General features: G+C 44.8%; 1 protein-coding gene across 1 annotated transcript in view; it reads right to left on the reverse strand.

Annotated features, from left to right (window-relative positions):
* Nucleotides 1-19,318, reverse strand: part of arhgap42a (Rho GTPase activating protein 42a) — a 604,917-nt gene that overhangs the window by 420,424 nt on the left and 165,175 nt on the right. Inside the window, exon 3 of the mRNA XM_085998730.1 lies at nt 199-260. Coding sequence (XP_085854856.1) covers nt 199-260 — 62 coding nt within the window. The remainder of the gene's footprint in view (nt 1-198; nt 261-19,318) is intronic.

Below are 19,318 nucleotides of genomic sequence, written 5' to 3' on the forward strand. Positions count from 1 at the left end.
CATCTATCCCAAGTCCAGGTCATTTATGTATATAGCTAATAACACTGGTCCCAAAACAGACTCATGTGGAACACATCTTTCCAATCTGAAAAACTTCCTTTTACATCTACTATTTACTTTCTGCCCTCCAATCATCTCTCCACCCATTTGGCCACATTCCTGTTTCTGTAAGAATTTTAAAATGAAAATAATTCTCACCAATCTTCTTCGCTCCTCTTCAACCGTATGGAGAAGCTGTGCAAATTCTTTAAAGGACTGAGCTGGAAAAATAGGTTTCATGTATTAAGTAAGGAATATCATATTTCCTATAAACTTTAATCCACTATTGCAATAAATGAATCATAGAATCATAGAATGGTTACAGCACAGAAGGAGGCCATTCGGCCGGTCAAGCCCGTGCCAGCTCTCTGCAAGAGCACTTCAGCTAGTCCCACTTGAGTTTGAACATGTGCTCAAAATCAGTATTATGACATTTGTAGATGACCCAAAATTACATAGGAAGGCATTACGCATAACTGAAACTGTCAACATTGAAAAGAATGGCGAGGCTCAGCACCTCAGATACAGCTTGGCAAATGGCATTTAACACAAACAATGCACTGGTGTGAAAAAATTGATTTTAGTAACACTGCAAATTCATAGCTAGAAGCTAGGAACTGGGAATTATCAAAAACTCATTGAATGTGTTCACTCCAGCAACTTGAGCACAAAATTCTTGGCTGACACTCCAGTGCAGTGCTGAGGGAGTGCTACACAGTCGGAGGTGCCGTTTTTCAGATGAGACGTTAAACCAAGGCCCTATCTGCTCTCTCAGGTGGACGTAAAAGATCCCATGGCACTATTTCGAAGAAGAGCAGGGGAGTTATCCCCAGTGTCCTGGCCAATATTTATCCCTCAATCAACATCACAAACAGATTATCTGGTCATTATCACTGTGCTGATTGTGGGAGCTTGCTGTGTGCAGATTGGCTGCCGTGTTTTCTACATTACAACAGTGACTACACTTCAAAAGTCCTTCATTGGCTGTAATTCGCTTTGGGACGTCCTGAGGTCATGAAAGGCATTATATAATTGCAAGTCTTTCTTTCTTTTCAGTTTTAAATACTTACTGCCTCAAGCTTACACAAACCACGACAGGCAAAAAGGAGCACCCATTGCAATCTGTGGTTACACTCTGTTGCAGCTCTCCAGCAGCCCCCTCCCAACTGTTAGGTGACGTTACTGAGCTGGAGGCTTCTCTGAGCAACAGCCAGTGACATCACGGAGCGGGGGCAGGGGTGGGTGCTGCTGCGGCAGGAAAATTTAAAGAGCTGATCTCCCAGGCTACTAGCGCTCAGGGTAGGAATCCCCAATTCCAGGACACTCTCGCCAGTAGCTGGAGTGTTAGAAACGCTAACTTGCAACATCAGTTTTGTTGTTATATCTGCTTCCAAACACAAGTTCTTAGCATAGTTGCAGCTGATTTAGGTGCTGATCATAATCTCAGCTGGTTCTTCAAGATTGTTGGGGCAAATTTCCCTGTACATACGATGACTATTTTGAAAATAAGGACATCTGATGCAGGTCCCTTAGGTGTGCCTAAATTACAGGTTTCACTAAAAGTGAATTCAGAAACAATTATATATGCTTCTGGAAAAAAAATAGATTAAAAGATGTTTTTGTGGGATCCGTCTATCAAAAAGGGACAGGCTATCTAGGCCTACTGAGCTTTTGCTGTTGAGAAAATGTTTTTATCACTCGGCCCCCCCACCCCATAAACTTATGAAGAACTATGCACAGATGTGGGTGGGCTCTTAGAACAGTCCATTATCTATCGTGTAATATTGGTTATATCCTTTAAGAAAAGAAATCACAAATGACACCCACTGTGACCGTGGAGTACAATCGCTCGTTGTCCTTTTCAACTTCTCTGAATTTGACACTGCAGACCACATCATCCTCCTCCAATGCATCACCTCCATTGTCCAGCTCAGTGGGACTCCCATTGTTTGGTTCCACTCTTGCCTATCCAATTGTAAACAGAGCATCTCCAGCAATAGCTTCTCTTCCTGCCCATGACACTGTTACCTCTGGAATCACCGCAAGGATCTATCCTTGGCCCCTGCCTCTTCCTCATCTACATGCTTCCCTTTGGAGACATCATCCAAAGAGGTCAGGTTCTACATGTACACGGATGACAGCCAGCTCTACCTCTCCACCACCTTACTCAACCCTGTGTTGTCAGGCTGTTTGTTCGACAACCAGACCTGATGAGCTACAATTTCCTCCAGTTAAACATAGTGGAGACCAAAGCCATTATCCTCAGCCACTGCCACAAACTATGTACCCTCGCCACCGATTCCAATCCCCTCCCTAGCCACTATCTCAGGTTGAACCAGACTGTTCACGACCTTAGCATTCTATTTGACCCAGAGCTGTGCTTCTGACGCCATTACTGCAAAGAGCACCAACGTCCACCTCCATATCACCCAGCTCTGTCCTTGCATTAGCCCACCTACTGCCAAAACCATCATCCACACTTTTGTCACCTCCAGACTCAACTATTCCAACGCTCTCTTGTCTGGCCTCCCATCCTACACCCTCCGTAAACTTCAGCTCACCCAAAGCTATGCTGCCCATATCCTACCCCACACCAAGAAACACTCAGCCACATGCTCACTGACCTACATTGCCTCTCCACCCACCCAACGTCTCAAATTTAAAATTCTCATTATGATGTTTAAATTCTCGTTCATGGCCTTGTCCTTCCCCCTCTCTGTAACCTTCTCCAGCCCTACAGCCCTCCAAGAACTCTGCATTCCTTAAGCTCTGGTCTCCTGTGAAACCCCCACTTCTTTGTCTTCCGGATGGCTCCGGACCCAAGCCATTCAATACCTTTCCACTTTTTCCCCACCCATTTCATTTTTTCTCTATCCCTCCCTGACCACTCTCTCCTGTCGTCATGCCTCCTTTCATCTCTCCTCTCGAATACTCTGCCTTCCCAAATCCCTACCCCAATCCTTCATTACTCTTCGGCCTTTCTACTCTCCTGCCGCCATCCCAGGCTTGACTCCCTCTTAGATAAGCCTACAGCTTCCCTCTGTGCCTCTCTTAGCATCCTACAAAGGGTCCATCGAGACACTCGTCACTGCCACCTTACGAGCAGCAACCCCAACTGTCCCATCCTACTCTCTCGCTGACCTTCTCGCCCAGCGTGCCCACTGGGGGCAAATCTTGCCATCTCCTCCCGATCCAACTCATCCCCCCCCAAGCGCTGGCCCTGTGGACACTGACAGTGGGGCAGCCATCAACGACCCTCTCCGCATCTCCCTCCAGAATGTCCATTCACTTGTGAACAAGGCCCGTGCCACCCATGAGCTTATCGTGGATGATTGCATCAACATCATGGCCCTGACGGAAACTTAACTTTAAATGAAGCCTCCCCACCTGGCTATACCTTCCAACATTTGCCCCGCACAGCCGTGGTGGCAGTGTGGCTCTCGTCAGCAAATCACACCTTGGTCTGTCCCCCTACTCTTCTGGCACTTTCTCCTCCTTTAAGCATCTCACTTTATTCCACCCCTCTCACCTCTCATTTAAAATTCTCATTCTCTACCACCCACCAAAGTATCATAAAAATTTTATAACCAAGATATCTTCACTGCTTTCCTCCTTCAGCCTCTGCACCAAACGACTTCTCATCCTCGGTGATTTCAATCTCCATCTCAATTCATCATGCTCTTTCTCCTCTGAGTTCACGAGCCTCCTATTCTTCCTTAATCTCTCCCTCCGTGTAAACTCACCAACCCATATTCACGGCCACCCCCACGACCTTGCGTGGCCTTGCTACTCCCATCATGTCAATCGTAGATAAGGCCATCTCCGACCACTTCTATGTATCGCTCTCCACTCACATCCCCCTTCCACCCCCCACCCCGACTCCCCTCCACACCCAACTTCCTTCTGTGTCCGCCCCTGGAAAAAAATACTCCCTCCCAACTCTTACAACTGCATTTATGACATCCCAACTGTCCAGTCTTTGGCACTCCATTCACTATGACATTTCTGCAGCTACCGATCTGCTCAACCACACCCTCACCACCACCACCTTTGATGCCCTAGTCCCTATTAAAACAATTACTCGCTCTCACCCTGGCCGTTCCCCCTGGTATGGCCCTCACCTTCGCTCCCTTAAGTCCAAGGGACGCAGACTTGAACAGATATGGCGAACATCTGGTTTAGCCATTCACCGCCAGATCTGGCTTGACCACAAAGCATTATCGAGTCCTGCTCGCGTCTGGCAAAATTGTTCACTATTCCAGAATCATTCTGGAATGCAAAGATAAACCCCGGCTTCTATTCTCCACTGCTAACCGTCTTCTTAAACCCCTTTCCCCCGTCTCCTCCACCCTCACGTCCGACAGGAAGTGTGAGGAGCTCATGGATGTCTTTGTCTCCAAGATTGAGACCATCCGTTCAGCTGCCTCTGTCACTTCCCTTCCTTCCCCTAGGCCACCGGGCCAAACGTCCGCTAAGGCTCCCCCCTGCCCCAGCCCTGAACTCACATCTTTCTCCAGTTTCTCTCCGATCTCCCCTCATGACCTCTCCACACTCATTTTGTCCATGAGATGCACTTCCTGCTCCCTCGACCCTATTCCCACCGAACTGCTGACCACCCAACTTCCTGTTCTGGCTCCCATGTTAGCTGACATTGTTAATGGCCCTTTCCTCAGGTACTGTCCCCCTCTCCCTCAAATCTGCCGTCATCACCCCTCTCCTCAAAAAAACCCTTGACCCCTCTGTCCTTGCAAACTACCAACTCATCTCCAATCTCTCTTTCCTCTCCAAAGTCCTTGAACGTGTTGTTGCCTCCCAAATTCATGCCCATCTTTCCAGCAATTCCATGTTTGAATCCCTCCAATCAGGTTTCCGCCCTTGCCACAGTACCGAAACGGCTCTCATCAAACTCACAAATGACATCCTTTGTGACAGTGACAAAGGCAAACTATCCCTCCTCGTCCTTCTTGACTTGTCTGCAGCCTTTGACACGGTTGACCACTCCATCCTTCTCCAATGCCTCTCCACCGTCGTCCAGCTGGGTGTGACTGCACCCACCTGGTTCCATTCTTACCTATCGAATCGTAACCAGAGAATGACCTGCAACGGCTTCTCTTCCCGATCCCGCATGGCTACCTCTGGTGTCCCCCCCAAAGATCTATCCTTGGCCCCCTCCTATTTCTCATCTACATGTTGCCCCTTGGCGACATCATCCAAAAACACAGCGTCAGTATCCACATGTACGCTGATGACATCCAGCTCTACCTCACCACCACTTCTCTCGACCCCTCCACGGTCTCTGAATTGTCAAGACTGCTTGCCCGGCATCCAGTTCTGGTTGAGCAGAAATTTTCTCCAATTAAATATTGGGAAGACCGAAGCCACAAACTCCGTTCCCTAGCCACTGACTCCATCCCTCTCCTTAACATCTGGCTGAGGCTGAACCATACTGTTCGTAACCTTGGTGTCTTATTTGACCCTGAAATGAGCTTCTGACCACATATTCGCAGCATAACTAAGACCGCCTATTTCCACCTCGAACATCGCCAATCGCCACCCTTGCCTCAGCTCATCCGCTGCGGAAACCCTCATCCAGGCCTTTGTTACCTCTAGACTTGACTATTCCAACGCACTCCTGGCTGGCCTCCCACATCCTACCCTGCGTAAACTTGGTGATCCAAAACTTGGCTGCCCATGTCCTAACTCACACCAAGTCCCGTTCACCCATCACCCTGTGCTCACTGACCTACATTGGCTCCCGGTTAAGCAGCGCCTCGATTTCAAAAATCTCCTCCTCGTTTTCAAATCCCTCCAAGGCCTCGCCCCTCCCTATCTCTGTAATCTCCTTCAACCCACAACCACACACCCAGCCCACACCGAGATATCTGCACTCCTCTAATTCAGCCGTTGAGCATCCCTGATTATAATCGCGCAACCATTGGTGGCCATGCCTTCTTTTGACTCGGCCCTAAGCTCTGGAATTCCCTGCCCAAACGTCTCCGCCTCTCTTTCCTCCTTTAAGACGCTCAAACCTACCTCTTTGACCAAACTTTTGGTCACCTGCCCTAATTTCTCCTTATGTGGCTCGGTGTAAAATTTTTGTCTTATACTACTCCTGTGAAACAACTTGGAACATTTTACTACATTAAAGGTGCTATATAAATACAATGGGTCAGGAGGCCGGGGACGGCAGTGGAGGCAGGCGGCCAGCAACAAAATTGGCTGCCCGGCACCTCGCCTTTAAATAGCGCCGCCCCGGCCTCAGATAGGCCCCCTCTGACCCTGTCGGACATAGCTTCCGGCGGTAAGTCAGGGGGAGCTGCCGACGATCACGGCTGGGGCGCAGTGCCACAGGGCGCTAACGGTTTGCAAAAGTTGGTGGAGTGGTAAATAGCAAGGAGGGAAGCCTCAGGCTACAGGATGATATAGATGGGACGGTTAGATGGGCAGAACAGTGGCAAATGGAATTTAACCCTGAAAAGTGTGAGGTGATGCATTTTGGGAGGACCAACAAGGCAAGGGAATACACAATGAATGGTAGGACCCTAGGAAGGACAGAGGATCAGAGGGACCTTGGTGTGCATGTACATAGATCCCTGAAGGCAGCAGGACAGGTATATAAGGTGGTTAAAAAGGCATATGGGATACTTGCCTTCATTAGCCGAGGCATAGAATATAAGAGCAGGGAGGTTATGATGGAGCTGTACAAAACGCTAGTTAGGCCACAGCTGGAATACTGTGTGCAGTTCTGGTTGCCACACTATAGGAGGGATGTGATTGCATTGGAGAGGGTGCAGAGGAGATTCACCAGGATGTTACCTGGGCTGGAGTGCTTCAGCTATGAAGAGAGACTGGACAGGCTGGAGTTGTTTTCCTTAGAGCAGAGAAGGCTGAGGGGGGACCTGATTGAGGTGTACAAAATTATGAGGGGCATAGATAGGGTAGATAGAAAGGAACTTTTCCCCTTAGTAGAGGGGTCAATAACCAGGGGGCATTGTTTCAAGGCAAGGAGCAGGAGGTTTAGAGGGGATATAAGGAAAAACTTTTTCACCCAGACAGTGGTTGGAATCTGGAACTCACTGCCTGAAAGGGTGGTAGAGGCAGGAACTCTCACAACATTCAAGAAGCATTTAGATGAGCACTTGAAACACCATAGCATACAAGGCTACGGACCAAGTGCTGGAAAATGGGATTAGAATAGACAGGGCTTGATGGCCGGCGCAGACACAATGGGCCGAAGGGCCTCTTTCTGTGCTGTATAACGCTATGGGGGAAAAATTCGGTATCGCCCCATTTGGGGCGCCATTATTGGCCGTGCACAAAGTTTAGCGCCTGACAGCAAACTTGGCTTTTATCGCCCCTGGATGTGATTGGAGCGCTAAATCAGGCGCTTCACACCTGTCTTAAGGCACAAAGACCGAGGAGCGAGGCGCTACCTCAGAGCGCTGGCAAAGCAAGGAAGGGCAAATCAAAATAAACCTGCAAAGTGCTGCTCAGTATTCAAAACTCCTTCACACAGCGTTGAATCTCTCCAGAAGTCTCTCTCTCTCTCTCTCTCTCTCTCAGACTGCATGGTGCAAAAATGTCACTGACAAAGAAAGGCAGGAAGCAGTCGCCTTTAAATAGCGCTCCCCTAATCCCTTTCTGACAGCATAACGCTCCCCTCAACCTGTCATTGCTAGCGGCAGGCGGTAAGGCAGGGGGCGCCACTCAATATCCGGTCCGGGGCGCTAATGGGGCGTTGCGCACCCGACTGACGTCACGATCTGCCGACGCAGGAGATCTTAGGGCGCTAACGGGAGGCGCAAAGCAACTGAATTTTTCCCCTTTGTATGGTTCAATTTAAATGGCAGCAGTAACCAAGTATAATGAAGAAAGTCTCAAAGGAAAAAACAACATTCTAAAAATGGTGGACAACCTAACAAAAATGAAACCAAATACATTCAGCAGAATTCATTAAAATCTGATTGCAAATGTGAAAAAAATATCCCAAGAACTGTGGCACAGATGTCTATTTGAGCAAGCTAAGTTTACTGATGTACCCAATGTAACCATTTTTTTTTTTAATGAGCAATGCACACTGGGGGTGGCGCTTCAACCAAAATCGTGAAATTCTGCAAGGAACATAACTTAAATAAAATGTTCTATGGAAAGAAGACGCGCATGGTTTTCTCATGCCAGATTTTCCTACCACAAGTGAGACTCCACACTGCCAGCAGAGCCTCATAAAACTGACATTTAAAAGTAAAATTGAAAGCTTGATATTTTTCAATTATCAGGCAAAACAGTGATGAGAAACTAATTTGCAGAAGGTCATGTCAGTGGCAGTATTGCAAGAAATCAAGCTCTTAGAGTTAATTTGCAGGGTAAAACAGAACAATAGGTTTTATTTATTTGCAGATAGCACTGGATTTGCGTAGCTCAAGGGATTTCGCACAAGAAACAAAAAAGGTCAACTGCGACAAGCAACAAAATGTTTTCCTGTTTAGGAAAGCTACCTCACAGTAGTTCATGTATGCCACTACAAGCATGTATAACAAACAGTATAAAAAGACCAGTCCTAGTGCGAGCAAGCACTGAGTGTGAGTCATCAAAGAGTGCTGAGAGTTTGGGTAAGTGTGTGTTAGGGTAAGTTGGGTGTTAGGTGCTCTTTTCAAACTTTAACTCTGTGGGTTGTAGTTAATAAGGCCTTTCTGGTGCAGAGTGACTGTTGGTAAACTATTTAACTGGTGTAACTAGAGGGATTGATTTAATTTAAATCAAATTAATTAAAGGGGATACTAGCATCTAAAATCGGGCAGAGGGTGTCCATAACTAACAATAAAAAATTTAATTAATTACATAGAATGGAGCAGGTGCTGTGTTACTGTTGCGAGATGTGGGAGCCGGTGAACCCCATTGAGACTCACGGTGATTACGTCTGTGACAAGTGTCTGCTGCTACAGGAACTCCAGCTCCGTGTTGATGAGCTGCAGTCCGAGCTTCAGACACTGCGACACATCAGGGAGGGGGAGAAGTACCTGGACTCTGTGTATCAGGAGGTGGTCACACCTATGAAGTTAATTAATTCAGATGTAGCCCATGGTCAGGGACAGGACGGTGTGACTACGAGTGAGGCAGGTACGGGGATCCAGGAAGTAGAGCTGGAGGAGCCGCAGCCCTTGCTCTTGTCCAACAGGTTCGAGGTTTTTACTCCCTGTGGGGACAGGAGCAGGGACTGCAGGGAGGATGAGCAACCTGGCCACAGCACCGTGGAACAGGGGGCCATTCAAGAGGGGGGAGTAAATAGAAATGTTGTAGTGGTAGGGGATAGTATTATTAGGGGGATAGATAGAGTTCTCTGCAGCCGAGAGCGAGGGTCCCGAAGGCTGTGTTGTCTACCCGGTGCCAGGGTTAAGGACATCTCCTCTGGGCTGGAAAGAAACTTGCAGTGGGAGGGGGTGGATCCAGTTGTCATGGTCCATGTTGGTACAAACGACGTAGATAGGACTAGGAAGCCGGTTCTGTTAAAGGAGTATGAGCAGCTAGGGGTCAAATTAAAAAACAGAACCTCAAGGGTAATAATCCCCTGAGCCACGAGCGAATTTGGCTAGGACAAATAAAATTAGAGAGTTAAATGCGTGGCTCAAAGACTGGTGTGGGAGAAATGGGTTTTGCTTCCTGGGGCACTGGCACCAGTACTGGGGCAGGAGGGAGCTGTTCCGTTGGGACGGGCTTCACTTGGCCAGTGCTGGGACTACAGTCCTGGCGGATCATATAACTAGGGCTGTAGAGAGGGCTTTAAACTAACTAGTGGGGGGGAGGTTCCTAGAGAGCAAATAATAAAAATGACAACAGAGAAGGTCATAGACTTAGGTAGCAGTGGGGAAATTAAAAACCAGAGCGTGTCAGGAAGGGGCAGAAGGTATGGAGTAAAAGGTAAAGTAATAAAAAGGGCAAAAGCAGGAACTAAGTGTCACAAAACATATTTGAAAGTTCTCTATCTGAATGCACGTAGCATTCGTAACAAAATAGACGAGTTAATGGCACAAATAACTACATATGGGTATGATCTTGTGGCCATTACAGAAACATGGCTGCAGGGTGACAATGCCTGGGAATTAAACATACCAGGTTATTTAACAATCAGGAAGGACAGGCAGGAAGGAAGGGGAGGTGGGGTGGCTATGTTAATAAAGGAAGGAATCACTGTAATACAGAGAAATGATATTGGGTCAAAAGATCAGGATAATGAAACAGTTTGGGTGGAGGTAAGGAATAATAAGGGGGGAAAAACACTAGTGGGCGTAGTCTATAGGCCTCCGAACAGTTGCAACTCTGTTGGACGGAGTATCAATCAGGAAATAGTTGAGGCTTGTAATAATCTATAATTATGGGGGATTTTAACTATCATATTAATTGGACAAATCAAATTGGGCAGGGCTGCCTTGAGGATGAGTTCATTGAGTGTATTAGGGATGGGTTTCGTGAGCAGTATGTAACTGAACCGACCAGGGGGCAAGCAACCTTAGATCTGGTCCTGTGTAACGAGACAGGATTAATTAAAAATGTCCTAGTAAAGGATCCCCTTGGAATGAGTGACCATAACATGGTTGAATTCCATATTCAATTAGCGGGTGAGAAGGTTGGATCTCAAACAAGCGTGCTAAGCTTGAATAAAGGAGACTATGAAGGTATGGGAGCCGAATTGAGTAGAGTGGATTGGGAAAATAGATTAAAGGGTAAAACGATACATGATCAGTGGTGTACATTTAAGGAGTTATTTTACAACTTCCAAAAAATATATATTCCACTGAGAAGAAAAAGGTGTAAAAGAAAAGACAGCCGTCCGTGGCTAAGTAAAGAAATTAAGGATAGTATTCGACTAAAAACAAGGGCATATAAGGTAGCCAAATCTAGTGGGAGGATAGAGGATTGGGAAAACTTTAAAAGACAGCAAAAAATAACAAAAAGATTGATTAAGAAAGGTAAGATAGATTATGAAAGTAAATTAGCAAAAAATATAAAAACAGATACTAAGAGTTTTTATAGTTATATAAAAAGAAAAAGGGTGGCTGAAGTAAATGTTGGTCCCTTAGAGGATGAGACCGGGAAATTAATGGTGGGAAATATGGAGATGGCAAAAACACTGAATGAATATTTTGTATCAGTCTTTACAGTAGAGGACACTAAGAATATCCCAACACTGGACAAACAGGGGGCTATAGGGGGGGAGGAGCTAAACACGATCAAAATCACTAAGGAAGTGGTACTCGGTAAAATAATGGGACTCAAGGCGGATAAATCACCTGGACCTGATGGCTTACATCCTAGGGTCTTGAGGGAAGTGGCGGTAGGGATTGTGGATGCATTGGTAATAATTTTCCAAAACTCCCTGGACTCAGCAAAGGTCCCAGCAGACTGGAAAACGGCGAATGTAACACCCTTATTTAAAAAGGGCAGTAGACAGAAGGCTGGAAACTATAGACCGCTTAGCCTAACATCTGAGGTAGGTAAAATTTTGGAGTCCATTATTAAGGAGACAGTAACAGGACATTTGGATAATCATAATTTAATAGGACAAAGTCAGCATGGTTTTATGAAGGGGAAGTCATGTTTGACAAATTTGCTGGAGTTCTTTGAGGAAGTAACATATAGGGTGGATAAAGGGGAACCAGTGGACGTAGTGTATTTAGACTTCCAAAAGGCATTTGACAAGGTGCCACACAAAAGATTATTGCTTAAGGTAAAAAATCACGGGATTGGGGGTAATATTCTGGCATGGATAGAGGATTGGCTATCTAACAGAAGGCAGAGTTGGGATAAATGGTTCATTCTCAGACTGGCAATCAGTAACTAGTGGTGTTCCGCAGGGGTCAGTGCTGGGTCCCCAACTCTTTACAATCTATATTAACGATTTGGAGGAGGGGACCGAGTGTAACATATCAAAGTTTGCAGATGATACTAAGATGGGAGGGAAAGTAGTGAGTGAGGAGGACATAAAAAACCTGCTAAGTAAGTGGGCAGAGATTTGGCAGATGGAATACAATACTGGAAAGTGTGAGGTTATGCACTTTGGCAGGAAAAATCGTAGAGCAAGTTATTATCTTAATGGCAAGAAACTGGAAAATACTGAAGTAGAAAGGGATCTGGGGGTCCTGGTGCACGAAACTCAAAAGGTTAGTATGCAGGTGCAGCAAGTGATTAAGAAGGCCAATGGAATGTTGGCTTTCATTGCTAGGGGGATAGAATATAAAAATAGGGAGTTATTGCTGCAGTTGTACAAGGTATTGGTGAGACCGCACCTGGAATACTGCATACAGTTTTGGTGTCCATACTTAAGAAAAGACATACTTGCTCTCGAGTCAGTACAAAGAAGGTTCACTCGGTTAATCCCGGGGATGAGGGGATGGACATATGAGGAGAGGTTGAGTAGATTGGGACTCTACTCATTGGAGTTCAGAAGAATGAGAGGCGATCTTATTGAAACATATAAGATTGTGAAGGGGTTGGATCGGGTGGATGCGGGGAGAATGTTCCCGATAATGGGTGAAACTAGAACTAGGGGGCATAGTCTTAGAATAAGGGGCTGCTCTTTCAAAACTGAGATGAGGAGGAACTACTTCACTCAGAGGGTGGTAGGTCCATGGAATATGCTGCCCCAAAAAGCTGTAGAAGCTACATCATTACATAAATTTAAAACAGAAATAGACAGTTTCCTAGAAGTAAAGGGAATTAAGGGTTACGGGGAGCGGGCAGGAATTTGGACATGAGTCTAGGTTCGGATCGGACATGGCCCTGTGGGTAGCGGAGCGGGCCCAGGGGCCGTGTAGCCTGATCCTGCTCCTATTTCATGTGTCTAATTCTGTTAGATTCAGGAGATGGTTCTGCGATAGTAGATTGGCGGTTAGGATCAGATCAGCCATGATCTTATTGAATGGCGGAGCAGGCTCGAGGGGCCGATTGGCCTACTCCTGCTCCTATTTCTTATGTTCTTATGTTCTTAATACTCATGGTCAGCAACAGCACAGTTCCACACTTCCTCAATGTTGCCTGAACAGTTCAAAGTTCAACCTCAAACTCAAAACATTACAGATTTCTCATACAAGATCATCAGGGTTAGAAATTCAAAATAAAGCAGCTTAATGCTGTGCATTCATCAGTGGTGGGATTATACTATTTGGCTTGTAACACTTAACAGATGTCAGCTCTCAAGAGACCTAATCTACTTTAGTTGACCTTAGACATTTCTTCAATCCTGGTTTTCCAAAGTAAAAAAAGTAAATTACAGAACAGCAGACCACCAACCTCTCTGCTTCCCAGCAATTTTCATCACAAGAAACAAGGAGTCATCGAACACGGAAATTTCTAATCTTAATTAAGCAACTGGAATTCCAGAGTGCATAAAGTAGTAAATGCACCAAACCCCTCCTGCACACTGAGGCTTTTAATAATGCACAAGTATGATTTTTAAAAACCCAATTTGTATAATAACAAAATACTCTCAGTGGGGGAAAGAGTGAAATATAGTATCTATCATAGGTGGGGAAAAGCAGATAACTAGCAGATATATTTTTTTAAATTCTTCCTCATAAATTAACTAAATGGAGGTATTTAAGACACTTGCCCTGCTGCACTATTGAAATCATAAGTTTCCATTACAAACAGGAACTATTTCAGTAATGGAGGCAGCTCAGTAATCCCCACTAAGTATGTGATGCACTTATAGGTATTTTTCTATTTACTATAAAGGGGGTCCAGAGAGAGCACTGCTCCAGCAGAGATCTCTGACCTCAGTACATTGCTCTCCCCGTTTGCATTATCTGATGCTGTCTCACCCAAGACTGACCTTTTGGAGGCTGGAGCCAAGCGATTCTATTGCTACCAGCAAAGGGGTCACTCTTTGCACTTTTACTTCTAAACGAAGACCAAACGACATCTCACAAGACCCACTAAAGAACGAATCTTCACTGCCATCAGAACAATGAACGCTGGCTGGCTTAGTGCAGCTAACGGTAGGAAAACCTCACCTTTGCCGGCAGTTGCAATCTTCTAATGTGAAAGCACTTTTTGTTGCCGTCAGTCTACTTTTCAATACCTTAATAGTGAGGCAGTTCTGGGAAGAAAGACCACCAGTCTATGTACAATTCCCCATTTTCTTCCTATCTGTACGGCACTATTTTTGTTCCCCCTCTATCCCCCCACCCCCCTGTCATTTTCATCAATTTTCTGTAAGGTGCCAAGATTTATTTTCCAATAAGCTTCATTACAATATTAAAAAAGTAAATTAATATTTAATTTCATACAGAATTTCAAATTGTTAATGTATTGTATCCCAGCTGTAATTGTAAATAATTTTTCTAATCATATATGCAGCTTTATTAGAATGTGTTCCTAAAAACCATTTAGAGAAACTTATGAAATGAAATACTTTGGTCTAATCTATGCACGTCTACTGGATTCAAAAGTAAAATTTTACCTTTTTTGAAAAAACTCATGCCATAGCAACCATACTCAACCTGTTTATGATTTTTTTTTTTTTTAAACACAGAAAATACACAGCAAGTCAATCAGTATTTGGAAAGAAAATAAGGCAGGTAAACCCAGTGGATGCTTCTTTTCTATCAACCTATTTATACAATGCTTACTTATAGGGGAAGCAAAATATGTTGGGGGTGGCAGCAGGGGTTGGGGGGGGGGGGTGTTGGGGAGAGGGCAGGGAGAAAAGTAGGTTTATCTATTAGCCCAACAAATCAGTACTCCTCCATGTTGAACACCACTTGGAGGAAGCACGGAGGGTAGCAAGGGCACAGAATATACACTGGCTGAGGGACTACAAGACCATCACAAAGAGTAGCTTGGTCATACCATCCTTGAATGAGCTGGCCGATTCCTGAAGCACATAATGGCTAGACTGGGCTTGCAGCAGATGGTGAGAGAGTCAACACGAGAGAATAACCTACTTGACCTCGTCCTCATCAAATTACCTGTCGCAGATGTGCCCGTCCATGAAAGTAATGGCAGGAGTGACCACCACACAGTCCTTGTGGAGACCAAGTCCTGACTTCACATTGAGGACACCCTCTGTCGTGACGTGTGGCACTACCACCGTGCTAAGTGAAATAGATTAAGAACAGATCTAGCAGTTCAAAACTGGACCAACAGCAGCAGCAGAATTGTATTCCACCACAATCTAACCTCATGGCCCAGCATATTACCATCACCATCAAGCCAGGTGACCAACCCTGGTTCAATGACGAATGTAGAAGAGCATACCAGGAGCAGCACCAAACGTACCCGAAAATGAGGTGTCCACCTGGTGAAGCTACAACGCAGGACTGTATGCTCCGCAGCATGCTTTTGACAGCCAACGGATCAGTTCAAAGCTCTGCAGTTCTGTCACATTCAGTTGTGAATGGTGGTGGACAATGAAGCTACAACACAGAACTGCACGCATGCTAAACTGCATGTAAACAGACAAGGCTAAAAACAAACATCGAGAACTATAATAGAATGGATGACAAGGAGTTTCTCCAAGCAATCAGTAACTTTGCTAGAGAATGCCAGCTCTTAATCAAACTTCTGAAATGTTCAACTGAGCATATCCTGTTGAAGATCTCTTTGTTCTTAAGATCTGCTTTTTCTCTATTAAATCTGGTAAGAATCACAGCAGTTAAGTTGGGCACTCTCTCGGTGGTCAAACAGTAAGCAGGTTCAGAGCAGCATGCACTTGGCTGTCTTCCCCAACCAACTGCAAATTATACCAAATTCCTCTAGTTTGCTTCAGGAAAGATTTTTATCGCAAGATAATGGTCTTCATCCATCACCCCACCCCCACCCCTGGTTTTTTTCCCCCTCAAGTGAGGTTTTTCTTGGTGGGCCTTTCTTCCAAGGCAACAGGCAGATGTTGAGGGCATAGAATGATGTGGAATATAATGTTTCAGTTATGACAGCTGTAAATTATGACTTGGTTTCTGGTATTTGCTTTGGTATTTCCTGGTCTATCATCAGTTTAATTGTATCTTACACTGCTTTAAAATTATTTCTTCTCAGAAAATCAACTGGTTTTAAATAGATCTCGAGAATGATTTATTTTTAAACCTTAATTTTTTTTTACACATTTATAAAAAATATACATGGGCTCTGGTTACTAACACTTCACATCAAGGGATAATTTTGTATGAATTTCATTCACTCAATTCAGTATTTTCTCTGGCTACAGTTGTTTTTCTCTTTCTCCAAAGTTTAATATCCAGGTCTTTTCTTTTCCAAACACCAATAGCAATATAAAAATATATATTGGGGTAGAGTTTCTGCTCGTTTCCGCTAGTAATATCAGCACAATCCGGGCGGAATCGGCCGTACCAGCCCATAAGATCAGGGAATTTTAAAAGTAAGTGAATTACATAAGAAATAGGAGCAGTAGGCGGCCATTGGCCCTTCAAGCCTGCTCCGGCATTCGATGAGATCATGGCTGATCTTCTACCTCATCTCCACTTTCCTGCACTATTCCCATATCTCGATTCCCTTAATATTCAAAAATTACAGCCAAAACCACTTACGGTCTTGTTTTCCGCAATCTTTTCATGCTGGTTTAAGATTCAATTCCCCAGATCAGGCCCTGCCCACAAAACTGGCCACGCCCCAGGTCAAAATTGCGAGATTCCGCTGGGTCGGGAAGGATCTTCAAATTACATTAATTTTCTTAGGCACACAGGCACTAGTAGGCATGTTTTTTTCCAAATCAAAAAATCTTTAATTTACTAAGAAATTGACTAGTGTAACCCAATGAAACTATTAAATGGTTCATTACAGTTCTTTTAAGTAATTTTCAGTGATTTTAAATCAGGTTACTCACAGGTGGAGGACTGGACACTTATTAAAAACACTTATTTTTGGTGATACACCCATTTTCGCCAAAATTAATAAAACTGCACCAGGTTATCACTCTTAAATGCATCAAGGAACATTTTCTTAATGGAAAGGGAAAAAAAGAAACAATTATGTTCTATTACACTGCCTGATTGTGCTGTTGATGGAAGATTTTACATTTGAGATTATACAAATGAATTTTAGTGGAAACTTGAACTGTAACCTAACCAGCACAACTTCAAGTGCATTTTGGGCACATTTTCCTAATTGCACCCAAAGCGGAAACGGCTAACAAGGGAAATTAGGGATAGCATAAGATCCAAAGAGAGGACATATAACTTGGCCAGAAAAAGCAGCAAACCTGAGGATTGGGAGCAGTTTAGGATTCAGCAAAGGAGGACAAAGGGATTAATTAAGAGGGTGAAAATAGAGTATGAGAGTAAGCCTGCAGGGAACATAAAAACTGACTGTAAAAGCTTCTATAGATATGTGAAGAGAAAAAGACTGGTGAAGTCAAGCGTAGGTCCCTTGCAGTCAGAATCAGGGGAATTTATAATGGGGAACAAAGAAATGGCAGACCAATTAAATACATACTTTGGATCAGTTTTCACAAAGGAGGACACAAATAACCTCCCAGAGATGTCGGGGAACATAGGGTCTAATGAGAAAGAGGAATTGAACGAAATCAGTATTTGTAGGGAAATGGTGTTAGGGAAATTGATGGGATTGAAGGCCAATAAATCCCCAGGGTCTGATAATCTACATCCTAGGGTACTTAAGGAAGTGGCCCTAGAAATAGTAGATAAATTGCTGGTCATCTTCCAAAATTCGATAGACTCTGGAACAGTACCCATGCATTGGCGGGTAGCTAATGTTACCCCACTGTTCAAAAAAGGTGGTAGAGAGAAAACGGGGAATTACAGACCGGTAAGCCTGACATCGGTAGTGGGGAAAATGTTAGAGTCCATTATTATAAAAGACGTAATAGCAGAGTACTTGGAAAACAGTGACAGGGTCGGACAAAGTCAACATGGATTTACAAAAGGTAAATCATGCTTGATTAATCTACTGGAATTTTTTTGAGGATGTAACTGGTAGAATAGATAAGGGAGAACCAGTGGATGTGGTGTATTTGAACTTTCAGAAGGCTTTTGATAAGGTCCCGCATAAGAGATTAGCATGCAAAGTTAAAGCACATGGGATTGGGGGTAAGGTACTGACTTGGATAGAGAACTGGTTGGCAGACAGGAAGCAAAGAGTTGGAATAAACGGGTCTTTTTCCGAGTGGCAGGCAGTGACTAGTGGGGTACCACAGGGATCGGTGCTAGGACCCCAGCTATTCACTATATTAATGATCTAGACGAGGGAACTAGATGTAACGTCTCCAAGTTTGCAGACGACACAAAGCTGGGTGGGCGTGTGTGCTGTGAGGAGGATGCCGAGAAACTCCAGTATGATTTGGACAGGTTGGGTGATTATACTGCATCTGCCATGCATCTGCCCAATGTGGATAAATGCGAGGTTATCCACTTCGGTGGCAAAAACAGGAAGACAGATTATTATCTGAACGGCAATAGATTGGGAAAAGGGGAAGTGCAATGAGACCTGGGTGTCCTTGTGCACCAGTCGCTGAAGGCAAGCATGCAGGTGCAGCAGACGGTTAAGAAGGCAAATGGTATGTTGGCCTTCATAGAGAGAGGATTCGAGTACAGGAGCAAGGATGTCTTGCTGCAGTTGTACAGGGCCTTGGTGAGACCACACCTTGAGTATTGTGTGCAATTTTGGTCACCTTATCTGAGGAAGGATGTTCTTGCCATGGAGAGAGTGCAGCAAAGATTCACCAGACTGATACCTGGGATGGCAGGAATGACGTATGAAGAAGGAGTGTTCCAAATGGGCAGAGCTTAGACAATCTGGAAGGGGGCACTGAGTGGGCCTGAATTCACTTCTTCCTGGTGCCACAAATAAAGCACCGAGAAACCTTTTGGGGCAGTTTTTGAGTGGCTTCCAGTGGTCCCTTTAAGGATGGCAGCATAGACTGCTGAATGCCTGGGACTGATGGACAGAGCATGCACGACGCATGTTCCGATAATCAGTGCACAAATATGGTATTGGGGTCCTACAACCAGCATAGGACTCCAATTTAAATATTTTAATATGACTCCTGCCTGTTTCAAGCAGGCTATAGCCGTGGGGTGAGTCCCAGGCAGGTGATTTTTTTTTCAATTTTGAATCAATGCATTACAACATTAAGAGCACTTATGTCAGGTAACATCAAGGCCATCGATTTATAGTGATTGAATCAACAAATTTTGCTTTTATTGCATGATATTCTGGAATTTTCACTGATGCATTGGGAATCAAGTTCCACCGTTTATTATTTGGTGAAAGCTGAATGAGTGGCCTTTGGAACTCGGCCCATCTGCTGCTG

The sequence above is a fragment of the Somniosus microcephalus genome, chromosome 10 (assembly GCF_052327205.1).
Source record: "Somniosus microcephalus isolate GS21.2 chromosome 10, FLI_Smic_1.0, whole genome shotgun sequence".
Classification (NCBI taxonomy): domain Eukaryota; kingdom Metazoa; phylum Chordata; class Chondrichthyes; order Squaliformes; family Somniosidae; genus Somniosus; species Somniosus microcephalus.